Source organism: Eleutherodactylus coqui, chromosome 5 (genome assembly GCF_035609145.1).
Source record: "Eleutherodactylus coqui strain aEleCoq1 chromosome 5, aEleCoq1.hap1, whole genome shotgun sequence".
Classification (NCBI taxonomy): domain Eukaryota; kingdom Metazoa; phylum Chordata; class Amphibia; order Anura; family Eleutherodactylidae; genus Eleutherodactylus; species Eleutherodactylus coqui.
Window position 1 is genome coordinate 11,649,504 of NC_089841.1, and position 12,885 is coordinate 11,662,388.

At 49.1% G+C, this 12,885-nt stretch overlaps 1 protein-coding gene across 2 annotated transcripts in view; it reads right to left on the reverse strand.

Annotated features, from left to right (window-relative positions):
- SLC38A9 (solute carrier family 38 member 9) overlaps window positions 1–12,885 on the reverse strand; it is a 42,885-nt gene that overhangs the window by 5,695 nt on the left and 24,305 nt on the right. For both annotated transcript variants that reach the window (XM_066605136.1, XM_066605135.1), the window contains exons 9-12: window positions 11,929–12,123; window positions 8,331–8,438; window positions 6,929–7,035; window positions 4,220–4,333 (exon numbers count right to left, since the gene is read on the reverse strand). In XM_066605136.1, the coding sequence (XP_066461233.1) occupies window positions 4,220–4,333; window positions 6,929–7,035; window positions 8,331–8,438; window positions 11,929–12,123 (524 nt within the window). The remainder of the gene's footprint in view (window positions 1–4,219; window positions 4,334–6,928; window positions 7,036–8,330; window positions 8,439–11,928; window positions 12,124–12,885) is intronic.

A 12,885-nucleotide genomic window follows, 5' to 3' on the forward strand; every position in this document is an offset into this window, starting at 1 on the left:
GACGGCTCCGTCCATGGAGAAATAACGCTCTCAGTCGTAGAATAAAGCGGTACAAAAACAGCAGCACTTTCCAAAAAGAGCTTTTATTGTGCAAGTTTTAAAGTTACATAATTCTTCATCTTCACCATCATCATCATCGGCTATCACCCGTGGCCGAGCAGGATTGTCTCCCAAGTATAGGGGCTTATTGGTGGGTCCGTAGGGGACTATAGAGACCTCTTCTTGATCCGCAGGTTCTTTCGCAGTGGGGACATCGGTTTACAAGTGGAAGACAGTCCAGACAAGGGTTGACTTGACGTTCTTTCTTCTTAATACATCTCTTCCTTTTGCCCTCCATTTGTGCCTCTTCAAATTCACAGTGCTGTTGGTAATGGCTGACCCCCAAATTGAGCGCTCAATGGCCAGGGCTTCCAAGTTCTCAATGTCTATGCGTAGTGGCCCGAAGTACATATATCTGGCTCCTCCATAATCATCATACATGTCATGCCTTCAATGTGGATGCACTGTGCAAACGGTTTTGTCTTTAGTTATGCGAATTGCACATCTGCAGCGTGTAAGAGGTTAATGTCTGTGAACGTCTGGGATATGTCTGGAAATTGTAACCAATTGTCATGTCACGTAGGTATGTAAGATATAAATATGAGTGAAAGGTTGGTGAGAATGACAGGGTTCCAGTTCGTCAACAGTAGAGTGTGGAAGGAGAGTGCCAGCCACATGGGGGTACCTTCAACCCTCATGTGGTGAAGGGATAGAACAGGAGACGTTCCCAGATGTTCCAACTCCAAGACCTCTACCCTATGTGAGAGTAAGAGAAGGAGCCGCCGTGCAAAGTCCAATTATCCATCTGCAAGTGAATGTCTGCGGAGTGTTCTGTCCTCCTCCGGGTGTGTGTCCAGGAGTGGAGTCATACAGATAACTAGGACTGTAGACCCGGTGTCATCCTGTGTCCCAGAGTGTGTGTGTCCAGGAGCGGAGCCATACAGATAACTAGGACTGTAGGCCCAGTGTCATACCGTGTCCTGGAGTGTGTGTGTCCAGGAGCGGAGTCATACAGATAACTAGGACTGTAGGCCCGGTGTCATCCTGTGTCTCAGAGTTTGTGTGTGTGTCCAGGAGTGGAGTCATACAGATAACTAGGACTGTAGGGCCGGTGTCATCTTGTGTCCTGGAGTGTGTGTGTCCAGGAGTGGAGTCATACAAGTAACGTGGACTGTAGGCCCGATGTCATACCGTGTCCCAGAGTGTGTGTGCCCAGGAGTGGAGTCATACAGATAACGTGGACTGTAGGCCCGGTGTCATCCTGTGTCCCGGAGCGTGTGTGTCCAGGAGTGGAGTCATACAGATAACGTGGACTGTAGGCCCGGTGTCATCCTGTGTCCCGGAGCGTGTGTGTCCAGGAGCGGAGTCATACAGATAACTAGGACTGTAGGCCCGATGTCATACCGTGTCCTGGAGTGTGTGTGTCCAGGAGTGGAGTCATACAGGTAACGTGGACTGTAGGCCCGATGTCATACCGTGTCCTGGAGTGTGTGTGTCCAGGAGTGGAGTCATACAGGTAACTAGGACTGTAGGCCCGGTGTCATCCTGTATCCTGGAGTGTGTGTGTCCAGGAGTGGAGTCATACAGGTAACGTGGACTGTAGGCCCGATGTCATACCGTGTCCCAGAGTGTGTGTGTGTGTGTGTGTGTGTGTGTGTCCAGGAGTGGAGTCATACAGATAACTAGGACTGTAGGCCCGATGTCATACCGTGTCCTGGAGTGTGCGTATCCAAGAGCGGAGTCATACAGATAACTAGGACTGTAGGCCCAGTGTCATACCGTGTCCTGGAGTGTGTGTGTCCAGGAGCGGAGTCATACAGATAACTAGGACAGTAGGCCCGGTGTCATCCTGTGTCTCAGAGTTTGTGTGTGTGTCCAGGAGTGGAGTCATACAGATAACTAGGACTGTAGGCCCGGTGTCATCTTGTGTCCTGGAGTGTGTGTGTCCAGGAGTGGAGTCATACAGGTAACGTGGACTGTAGGCCCGATGTCATACCGTGTCCTGGAGTGTGTGTGTCCAGGAGTGGAGTCATACAGATAACTAGGACTGTAGGCCCGGTGTCATCCTGTGTCCTGGAGTGTGTGTGTCCAGGAGTGGAGTCATACAGGTAACGTGGACTGTAGGCCCAATGTCATACCGTGTCCCAGAGTGTGTGTGTCCAGGAGTGGAGTCATACAGATAACTAGGACTGTAGGCCCGATGTCATACTGTGTCCTGGAGTGTGTGTGTCCAGGAGTGGAGTCATACAGATAACTAGGACTGTAGGCCCGGTGTCATCTTGTGTCCTGGAGTGTGTGTGTCCAGGAGTGGAGTCATAAAGGTAACGTGGACTGTAGGCCCGATGTCATACCGTGTCCCAGAGTGTGTGTGTCCACGAGTGGAGTCATACAGATAACTAGGACTGTAGGCCCGATGTCATACTGTGTCCTGGAGTGTGTGTCCAGGAGCGGAGTCATACAGATAACTAGGGACTGTAGGCCCAGTGTCATACCGTGTCCCAGAGTGTGTGTGTCCAGGAGTGGAGCCATACAGGTAACGTGGACTGTAGGCCCGATGTCATACCGTGTCCCAGAGTGTGTGTGTGTGTGTCCAGGAGTGGAGTCATACAGATAACTAGGACTGTAGGCCCGATGTCATACAGTGTCCTGGAGTGTGTGTGTGTCCAGGAGCGGAGTCATACAGATAACTAGGACTGTAGGCCCAGTGTCATACCGTGTCCTGGAGTGTGTGTGTCCAAGAGTGGAGTCATACAGATAACTAGGACTGTAGGCCCGGTGTCATCTTGTGTCCTGGAGTGTGTGTGTCCAGGAGTGGAGTCATACAGGTAACGTGGACTGTAGGCCCGATGTCATACCGTGTCCCAGAGTGTGTGTGTGTGTGTCCAGGAGCGGAGTCATACAGATAACTAGGACTGTAGGCCCGATGTCATACCTTGTCCTGGAGTGTGTGTGTCCAGGAGCGGAGTCATACAGATAACTAGGACTGTAGGCCCAGTGTCATCCTGTGTCCCGGTGTGTGTGTGTCCAGGAGCGGAGTCATACAGATGACTAGGACTGTACGCCCGATGTTATCCTGTGTCCCCAGGAGCAGAGTCATACAGATAACTAGGACTGTAGGCCCGGTGTCATCTTGTGTCCTGTAGTGTGTGTGTCCAGGAGTGGAGTCATACAGGTAACATGGACTGTAGGCTCGATGTCATACCACGTCCCAGGGTGTGTGTGTCCAGGAGTGGAGTCATACAGATAACTAGGACTGTAGGCCCAGTGTCATCCTGTGTCCTGGAGTGTGTGTATCCAGGAACGGAGTCATACAGATAACTAGGACTGTAGGCCCAGTGTCATCCTGTGTCCCGGTGTGTGTGTGTCCAGGAGCGGAGTCATAAAGATGACTAGGACTGTAGGCCCGATGTTATCCTGTGTCCCCAGGAGCGGCGTCATACAGATAACTTGGACTGTAGGCCCAGTTTCATCCTGTGTTCTCCTCCCTGACCTCTGAACTGTTTTCCCTGCAATGGTGTGTGAAGTTCTCCAGTCACTGCCCGTTCCCAGTGATTGAGGCTTCAAAGTTAACTGTGTGTGGACCCGGACATCCACTAGAGTAAGGGAACGGTGGCATCACGCATGAGATGTCTTCAGGTCCACCACACCACTATTCAGGTAACCGCTGTCACAGTGTTGCCTGTAAGAGGCCCAGCCGTATCTTGACTGAGGCTATTTGAGTCCGTCTGGGGAGGAGTTTGGTAGAACCAACGTGACAAGTGCCATCTCTACCCCGCCAGCTCCTCAGCTTGTGTCTCGGTCGCCGCATATGCCACAGTTTATATAATTTATGTATGTAATTTATAGCACATCGTTGATGACATAAAAGAAAATCCAATGGCAGGACTGGATTTAATCTTTCTTCCCCCCTTCCCCAAAATACAATGTATTATATTTGCTCCAAAACATTACCCATAAAAACTACACTCGCCCGCAATAAAAGTCCTCATATGACCAGGTCATCACCGGAAAGAAAAAAATTACGACTTTTGATTGGAGGTGAAAATCCCAAAAATCGTTGCGTCCTCAGGTGTGAACTAGGCCGGTCCTAAAGGGGTCTGGCACTGCATACATAGTCGCATGTAACCCCCCACTGACATCACAGATACTGCCAGTCATCGGACACAAGATGTGTACTCACTTGCTGAATGCAATCCTTGGGCAAAGGAGGAGACGGGAAGGAGCCAAAGATCATCACCCCGACATACAGGTAAGTCAATCCAACCAGCAGGTAAGCGACTGACAGATCTCTTATCTGTAAGGACATAAAGCACACATAAATACCGTCCTTCAGGCACCTACAGATCTAACGGCGTCTGTCATCTGATAGCGGTGTCCTCCTGTGTGATAGCTGTGAGCCCAGCCCATGGGAGAAGGCTGCTGCCGTCAGCGCTCGCTTATAGAATCTGCCATCCTACCCCATCAAACAGCCCCATCAGGAGGGAAGCATGGCGGCAAATCTATGACATCAACAAGGATTTGTGTCCTTGTGCATGGCTTCATCTGAGAGGTGTAATGAGAACAGGATCGGCGCTCCTTTACTTCATGCCCAGCATACAAGGGGAGTCCTGGGCACGTGGGGTTTGTATGCAGCGGGATGGGTAGCTGGTCCAGCTCCATACATGACGGATGCCGCGTGTCTGACAGCTGACATCGGCCCGCAGCATTTAAATGCCCCGATTGGTGTTCAAGGGACTAAACTTTTTCCCACATAGCAAAAAAAAAATATGTCAGAATTTCAGTTTTTTCGCTCAAAGACAAAATGAAATAAAAAGCAAATCAAAAAGTCATGTGATCTCCCAAATAGAAAAGGTACCAATAGAAACTACAGGACGTCCTGCAAAAACACCGGCTCTTCCACACGTAAACCAACCGAACTATAAAGGGGACCGCAGCAGAAAAGGGGATTTTTTTCCAAAGATTTTATTTGTTTATAGTACAGCAAAAAAAGGAAAAAAATCTATAAAACGTCTCGTGGTAACGGCACGGAGCCGCAGGATAAACATAGTGGCCTTTTTGTGGCAGTACCCATTCTGTAAAAACAATGGATAAGACCAAAGATGGTGGAATTAAGGTTTTTTTTCCATTTCACTCCACGTAGAAATGTTTTAAAAGTTTTTCAGTACATTGTATGGCACATTAAATAATACCATTTAAAAATACGTATCAGCCCACAAGACACAACAACAAGCCCCAGACAGCGACGGCGGGAGATAAATTAGTTATGGCTTTTTGAAAGTGGGGAAAGAAAACCCCAAAAACTATTTTTTTAAAAAGGGGCAACATTAACCCCTTAATGACACGGCCTATTTTGGCGTTGAGGACCAAGCGATTTTTGGTATTTTTCCATCTCCATTTTTCAAAAGCCATAACTTTTTTATTTTTCCGTCGCTGCGGCCGTATGAGGGCTTGTTTTTTGCGTGGCGAGCTGTACTTTGTATCGGTGCCACTTTTGGGTACATAGACTATATCGTAAAACTTTTATTATTTTTTTTATGATAATGGAGAGAAAACGCATCAATTCTGACATAGATTTTTTTTACAGCGTTAATCATGCAGCATAAATGACACACTAAATTTTTTCTGCGGGTCGGTACGGTTACAACGATACCAAAATTGTTACTTTTTTTAAGGTTTTTACACTTTTTTGCAATAAAAAGCCTTTTTTTTTGGAAACCTTTTTTTGTCTCTATAGCTGCATTCAAAGTCCTGTAACTTTTATTTTTTGATGTACGGAGCTCTATGAGGGCTTATTTTTTGCGAGACGAGCGGTAGTTTTTATTGGTACCATTTTGGGGAATGTACGGCTTTTTTGATCACTTTTAATGCATTTTTTGTGAGGCAAAATGCTAAAAATTAGCATTTTGCCTCTGTTTTTTAGCGTTTTTTTACGCTTTTTGCCGTACAAAATAAAAAGTGTGTTCAACTTTTTGTACACGTCGTTACGGACGCGTCAATACCCAATATGTGGAGTTTTAATTTTTTTTAACCTTTTTTTATGCTATTAGAAAAAGCATAAAAAAGGGTAATTTTAACTTTTTTTTTACATTTTTCTTTTTTTTTTTTTTACACTATTTGAGTCCCTCTGAGGGACTTACATCACTGTGCCTATGATCGCTGTCATAAGGCATGGCAGAGCTACTGCTCTGCCATGCCTTATCGCTTATACAGCGATCTCAGGCACTGGTAATACAGGACGCCAGTGTCTGGCGTCCTGTTGCCATGGTGACAGGCCGGGCTCTCGCGATGACATCGCGAGAGCCAGCCGGAGACACAGAGGGAGTGCGGTCCCTCTGTGAACTCTTTCCCTGCCACGATCTACTTAGATCGCGGCAGGGAAGGGGTTAACAGCGGGGGGTGGGGGGGGGGGGGTACATCTCCGATGCCCCCCCCGCTGCGGGATCATATGTGATCTCGCGCTATCCCCAGGACGTACCGGTACGTCCTGTTGCGGGAAGTACCAGGCTCCCAGGACGTACCGGTACGTCCTGGAGCGGGAAGGGGTTAAAAAGTACAGCTTGTCTTTAAGGGAACTGTACCAAAATTACAAGCTAACTCTATCCATAGAATAAGAGCTAACTTGTTGATCAGTGGGGGTCTTATTGCTGAGTTGGGGTCTCATTGCCGAGACCGTTTCTTCACTCGCATTGACATCAGCATAAAGGGAGCGTTGGACAAGCATGCGTGGTCAGCGCTCCATTCATTTCAATGGGGCTGATGGAAATATCCAAGCGGGTGCTGCTCGGGTACTTCCAGGGTCCCACTGAAACCCCAGCAATCAGCAGGTTATCCTCCGTCCTGTGGATGGCAGACAGAGTTATGGGCAGCCGGGATAAGCACATGAACTTACATTGTTCTCCGGCTTCTGGTTGTTCTTCAGTAGTGTAATGATACAGTTGTGAATGAAGAACGCCAGCGTGAGGATTCCCGATAGCTGGGGGAAGGACAGCCTGAACTCTGCAAGATACAAGAATCATCAGCCATTTAGCCTGCAGCCCTGAAGTGATCAATGACCGGTATGAGATCCGAACCCAACCGAAGCCACGATCCTTAACAACAGGCGGTGGCTGCACAGACGACCATGTGTCCCTCCGATTACTCTGCAACGTTTGTCCATATGTAGGGTTGTCTCACTACTAGGGCATATTACCAACATAGATGGGGACCCCAGGGCACGAGCCACTAACGTGGATGGCAGGGTGACAACCTCTATGGAGGTGTAAGTGATGGCACACTGGTTGTCAGTAGATACAAGTCAGCCTTCATGAGACGAGGCCTTTATGTGGTCTGGGGACAGCAGGGTGACAACCTCTATGGGGGTGTAAGTGATGGCACACTGGTTGTCACTAGATACAAGGCAGCCTTGGTGAGACGAGGCCTTTATGTAGTCTGGGGACAGCAGGGTGACAACCTCTATGGAGGTGTAAGTGGTGTCACACTGGTTGTCAGTAGATACAAGTCAGCCTTGGTGAGACGAGGCCTTTATGTAGTCTGGGGACAGCAGGGTGACAACCTCTATGGGGGTGTAAGTGGTGTCACACTGGTTGTCAGTAGATACAAGTCAGCCTTGGTGAGACGAGGCCTTGATGTAGTCTGGGGACAGCAGGGTGACAACCTCTATGGAGGTGTAAGTGGTGGCACACTGGTTGTCAGTAGATACAAGTCAGCCGTCATGAGACGAGGCCTTTATGTAGTCTGGGAACAGCAGGGTGACAACCTCTATGGGGATGTAAGTGGTGTCACACTGGTTGTCAGAAGATACAAGTCAGCCTTCATGAGACGAGGCCTTGATGTAGTCTGGGGACAGCAGGGTGACAACCTCTATGGGGGTGTAAGTGGTGTCACACTGGTTGTCACTAGATACAAGTCAGCCTTCATGAGACGAGGCCTTTATGTAGTCTGGGGACAGCAGGGTGACAACCTCTATGGAGGTGTAAGTGATGGCACACTGGTTGTCAGTAGATACAAGTCAGCCTTCATGAGACTAGGCCTTTATGTAGTCTGGGGACAGCAGGGTGACAACCTCTATGGAGGTGTAAGTGATGGCACACTGGTTGTCAGTAGATACAAGTCAGCCTTCATGAGACAAGGCCTTGATGTAGTCTGGGGACAGCAGGGTGACAACCTCTATGGGGGTGTAAGTGGTGTCACACTGGTTGTCATCCAGCTTTCCAGAGTGACGGAAGGAAATAAGTAAAGCCCGCGCGGCGGACGGATGAGAAGCACCAAGAGACACAAGTTGACATCCTTACCAGGAAGAAAGTATTCTTGTGCTTTATCCCAGTGGAAGTCAAAATGAAATCCAATGCGAACGGCTTTGTAGGTGACCAGACACACCAAGTAGAGCACCGAGGCCGTCCCTGCAAGCGAGAAGAAAAGGCTTTTTTTAAATGCATTCCATTTTCACTGTCATTATCAGATTGTTCCTTTTCTTAACCCCTTCCGCCCCAGAATGTAGACGTACGTCAAGGAGTTCCTGTGAAATATAGTAAATTTACGGCACATGGATGGCACGGGTTAAGAAGCTGAGCCGGCGCCATCCGCAGCGAGGGCCAGCTGTGACTGATAACCAAAGTCCCGCTGCAATGGTGGGGATTGCAGAAAACACCCATCCCTGCCGTTAACCCCACACATGCCATCAATGTTAATCGTTGCATGTATGAGGTCCCTCCGACGTCATTGGCCCTCTGCCAGCCAATTGCAGAAGGCTGATGGATTGCCATGGCATGTAATGGTAAAGAATACATTACCTGTGCAATCTTAACATCACAGGATCAAGTCCCCTAACAGGTACATAAAAGGTAAAAATAAAATAAGAGAGTCTTTTTAGAAAAAAAGACTAATTTAACTCATGACTGCTTTCATTTTTAGAGGGGACTTCTAATTTGTATTGCTTATAGACAGCGGGGTTGTCCGGTGAGAGATACTTTTTTCTTACAGGCTGGCACAGGTGTGAAATAAACCGGAGCTATACTCACCTGTTCCGTCCCCACGGCCTGAACCCCCCATGCCACTGCATTACTGCAGGCAGTGCGGTCACATCCCGTCTAGGCTTGTGACCGCTGCAGCCCATTGTTGGTGCCACCGAGGCCTGCGATTGGCTACAAGAATCATGCTGCAGTTTTCCACGCCTGTTCTTCATCGTTTGATTCCTGGGACCCGGCGGCTCCCCCTTTTCTGGCCATCAGTCGGCGAGCTGCATTAGAGCTTTTTTATTGCTGTACTTTCTACAGAAGTCACATGACCATGCTACTCGGCAGTATGCCGGAGGGGGCTGGAGCGGCTAGGAACCAGAGCATTGGGGGATGGGAGAGCTATAGAACTGCTATTTTACATCTGTGCCAGCCTGTAGGGGAAGAACATAAGTACCACTGGACGCCCTCTTTAGGGTCCGTTCACACGTGCTGGAAATACTGCAGATTCTCCGTGGCAAAATCCACAGCGCACACTGTTTCCCGCACTGGTAAGGTGATGTGGAGGTGGCATCACCTGCCCGGTGGCAGCAGTGGCACTCAGGCCTTGAGGCTGGCAGCATGCAGTAGTCAGAGGTGAGGGGAGCTGAATCCACCCCAAAGGTGTATGTGCTCTCAGGGAGGAGATAAGCTGCAGCCAGACACCAGGGACAGCGGGTTATCCCCAGTGAGGATACAGGATTGGGGTGTGCTGAAGTCCTTCCTCCTCCACCAGACATCTGGCATCAGGACACCCTACACACATTAGAGAACGGACCGGTCCTGCCCAAACTGGTGGGTTCAGCAGAGGCTCCTCTAATGTGTAAGGTCACCTCCAGGCTGTGTTCATACATCGGAAGCCACGCCGGATATTACCACGTGGATTCCTCCTCAAAATCCACGGCGGAGATGTTGGTTTCATGCGGAATTTCTGCGGATTTCAAGTCAAATGCACAGCAAAATCCACAGTGTGACCCGTCCTCGGGCTCTGTCCGCAGCCACGGGCGTGGGTTACATGAAGCTTTCCAGAGTGTTTGACAACAAGAATGGCGCAGTCTGCAGATTTGTGTCATCACCGCCACAATACAGGACTCGGCCATTGACTATAATGTGCCCCACGTCACGTATCGCTCTCCCGGATGATGAAAATAAACTCAATCGCAGCGTTTACCACTAAGGATGCAGAAAATAGTTCTAAGCGAAGAGTATACAAACACCACTTTCCCAAGAGCACGCCGACAGGCAGACCGCTATAGAGGAGCATCGCACAGGTGAAATATACTGATGAACAGCCGCTTACACCAGTACCACATATTGGGGGCGCTTAGTATCACACTTGGCTCCTTGCAATGATTTCTGAGTTTATTTTTCCTGACGCGTTTGCAAATATTAGTGTAGAAACTTGCAAAATAACGAGGCGCCTTGTTGTGGGCTCGCGGGCTTATGTAGTTTGGCCAAGATATGAACTAATATCTTGTATTAATCAGAATATCATTGCTCTTCTGCAGCAGGTAGTCAGGCTGTAGTTGCTGGGGAGCCCGAGGTGTTGGTCCAGTATAATTCACTTTACGGGACGACCCGCCGGGCAGAATCGTATGTGGCATTATTGCGCTTGCATGGTGCACTATGTGCAAGTATAATAAGCAGATGCCTGTTGATGGGAAGTCATGTCTGTACCGCCCTTCTGCACCCATTGCCAAAAAAATCAGTGTGCCGCTCCACAGCATAGGCAGGATTGATACGCTCACCCCTGAGATCTTCAGATACGAACATGGCCCCAAACTAAACCTGGATTCCTCGCTGAAGACACCCGATTACCCTCCGTAGCATCCAGTTTCATCGTTCATGACATCACTGCGATCAGAGGCGATGGTGGGTGTCAGAGGCCGTAGATGTAATGGGGTCCGGGAGACCAAATGTCCTTTAGCCAAGGGCCTGGAAATGGATCCGACAGACACAGGGGTGTAATGATGGCGCCCCCCATCTCTGGATGGCAGAAAACAGCTGGAGCTGCTGGTGCTTGTCAGACGATCAGACGCTCCTCTCTACTGGTGGTCTGTAGGGGGTGCCCTGAGCCCGGTCACCTTGTGTGCCCTCATCCACTGGTCCAAACACCTCCTAATAGTCGGGTCAAATGCTCTTCTCTTCTGGTGGTCTGAGTGGGGGGCCTGCTCACCTTGCGTACTCTCACATATTTGCGGGTCCTAACAGTCTGGTCAGAACGGCCCGGTGGGGACAATTCGTTGATACGACCATCCAGCTTCTCACATCCCAATAATGCGCCCCTCTCAGACTCTGGTAATGGGGGGAAATCTCTTCTCTGCGTCATAGAGGCGTCTAGTGGCCAACAAGCTCTACAAGCGGGGAGCCTCCGAGAGCCTCTTATTGGCCAAGGGGGAACCACTTCAAGGGCCTCCGGTGACAAGACCGTCCATCTAATCACCACAACTGTCATCATTTACAGATCTGCCTGAGATGGAGCCGCATGCTGAGTACTGCAATAACATGATAACTCTTTCTATGTGCTTGTTTTTTTTACATTTTGTTTTATATATCTTTGTATTAGGATGTAGATAAATATGGCCACTAGCAGTGATTTTTGAGTAGATGTTCCCTTTGCCTGATATGTTTTGGAAGCAAAGACTAGCAGCACCCCCCTTAGTTATGGGGGATATCAAATGGCACCGGATCTATTGGTTCCACTATTAGGCACCCAAACATGCGATGTATTCACAAAGAGCTGCACACGCTACAACAAGGCGCTTGGTAAGGCAACGTTTCGGGCACTGGGAGCCTTTAATCAAGCCGGTGGGATAAAAGGAACGCAGACCAGGAGCGCCATGCTGAGTAAGCTGTGCCACAAGATAATTACATCTAACACAACATGCGAGCCACATACCCAAGACGTTGAATTTAGCAAAAAATGATGGAGAGCGGAAGTTGAGGAGCGGCAAGAGAACAACTATCAGGTAGAGAGGAACGGTATTCGTTTTACTCCACCACTCTTCAAACTGCAGCAACCCGGTTCCGTTTCCCGCAGACAAGCCCACCGTATGATTGGATGGTGGAGGGTCTTCTGTGTCAGGGCAAATAACTAAAGAAAAAGATAAGCAGAACATAAGTTTTCAGTGTCACTGCTGGTCCAGTAATATGTGCAGGATGGTCGGACAGACAGAACAGTCGCTCTCTCTGCTCAGCCTTCTGTCTCTACAGATTACCATGCCGTCTGCTGGCAGAAACAAGCACCGGATTATCAAGCGTCTGGACTATTGGATGGTGGCATAATGGATGTCACAAAGTGGGATCACTGAGCTAGAATATGCTGCAATGTAAAACAGTTTTCCAGACCAATAAAAACAGATCAGCAGGGGTGCAAGGAAGTGTTAGCAAGGGAGCAGCAAAAAAGCCAATTTCGGTGGGTCTGGCCTATTATCCAATGTGCATGGACGTCTCCTGACTCTCCGCCATCTGCAGTTGGATTTCAACTGTCTGATCCTTTTGTTATCAGGAGATATGCTGCTTCCAAAAAAAGACTGCCAACAGTGGCCACAAGCAGCCTCCAGGGGGCAGCCTTCTCCCTTCTCTATTCAGAAAACTTGCATGATTGGTCAAGTCAAGCCAGCATATGTATGGGAAAAGTGGGGTGTTTGTGTTGGGCGGGGCAAGTGTCACCCGAATGCCCATGCGGCTGACAGACAGCATGAACCCGAGACAGAGATGCCCAATGCCCCCAGAAGGGTTTCATTCTGAAGCGCTGCAGCATTTCAGAATAAATGCACTTTAAAGTTTGACCCAGAGCTGAGCTCTACTTCATGGGAGTGGGATGCATCGGTCCCTCCCTGCCCGTTGCGTGAAG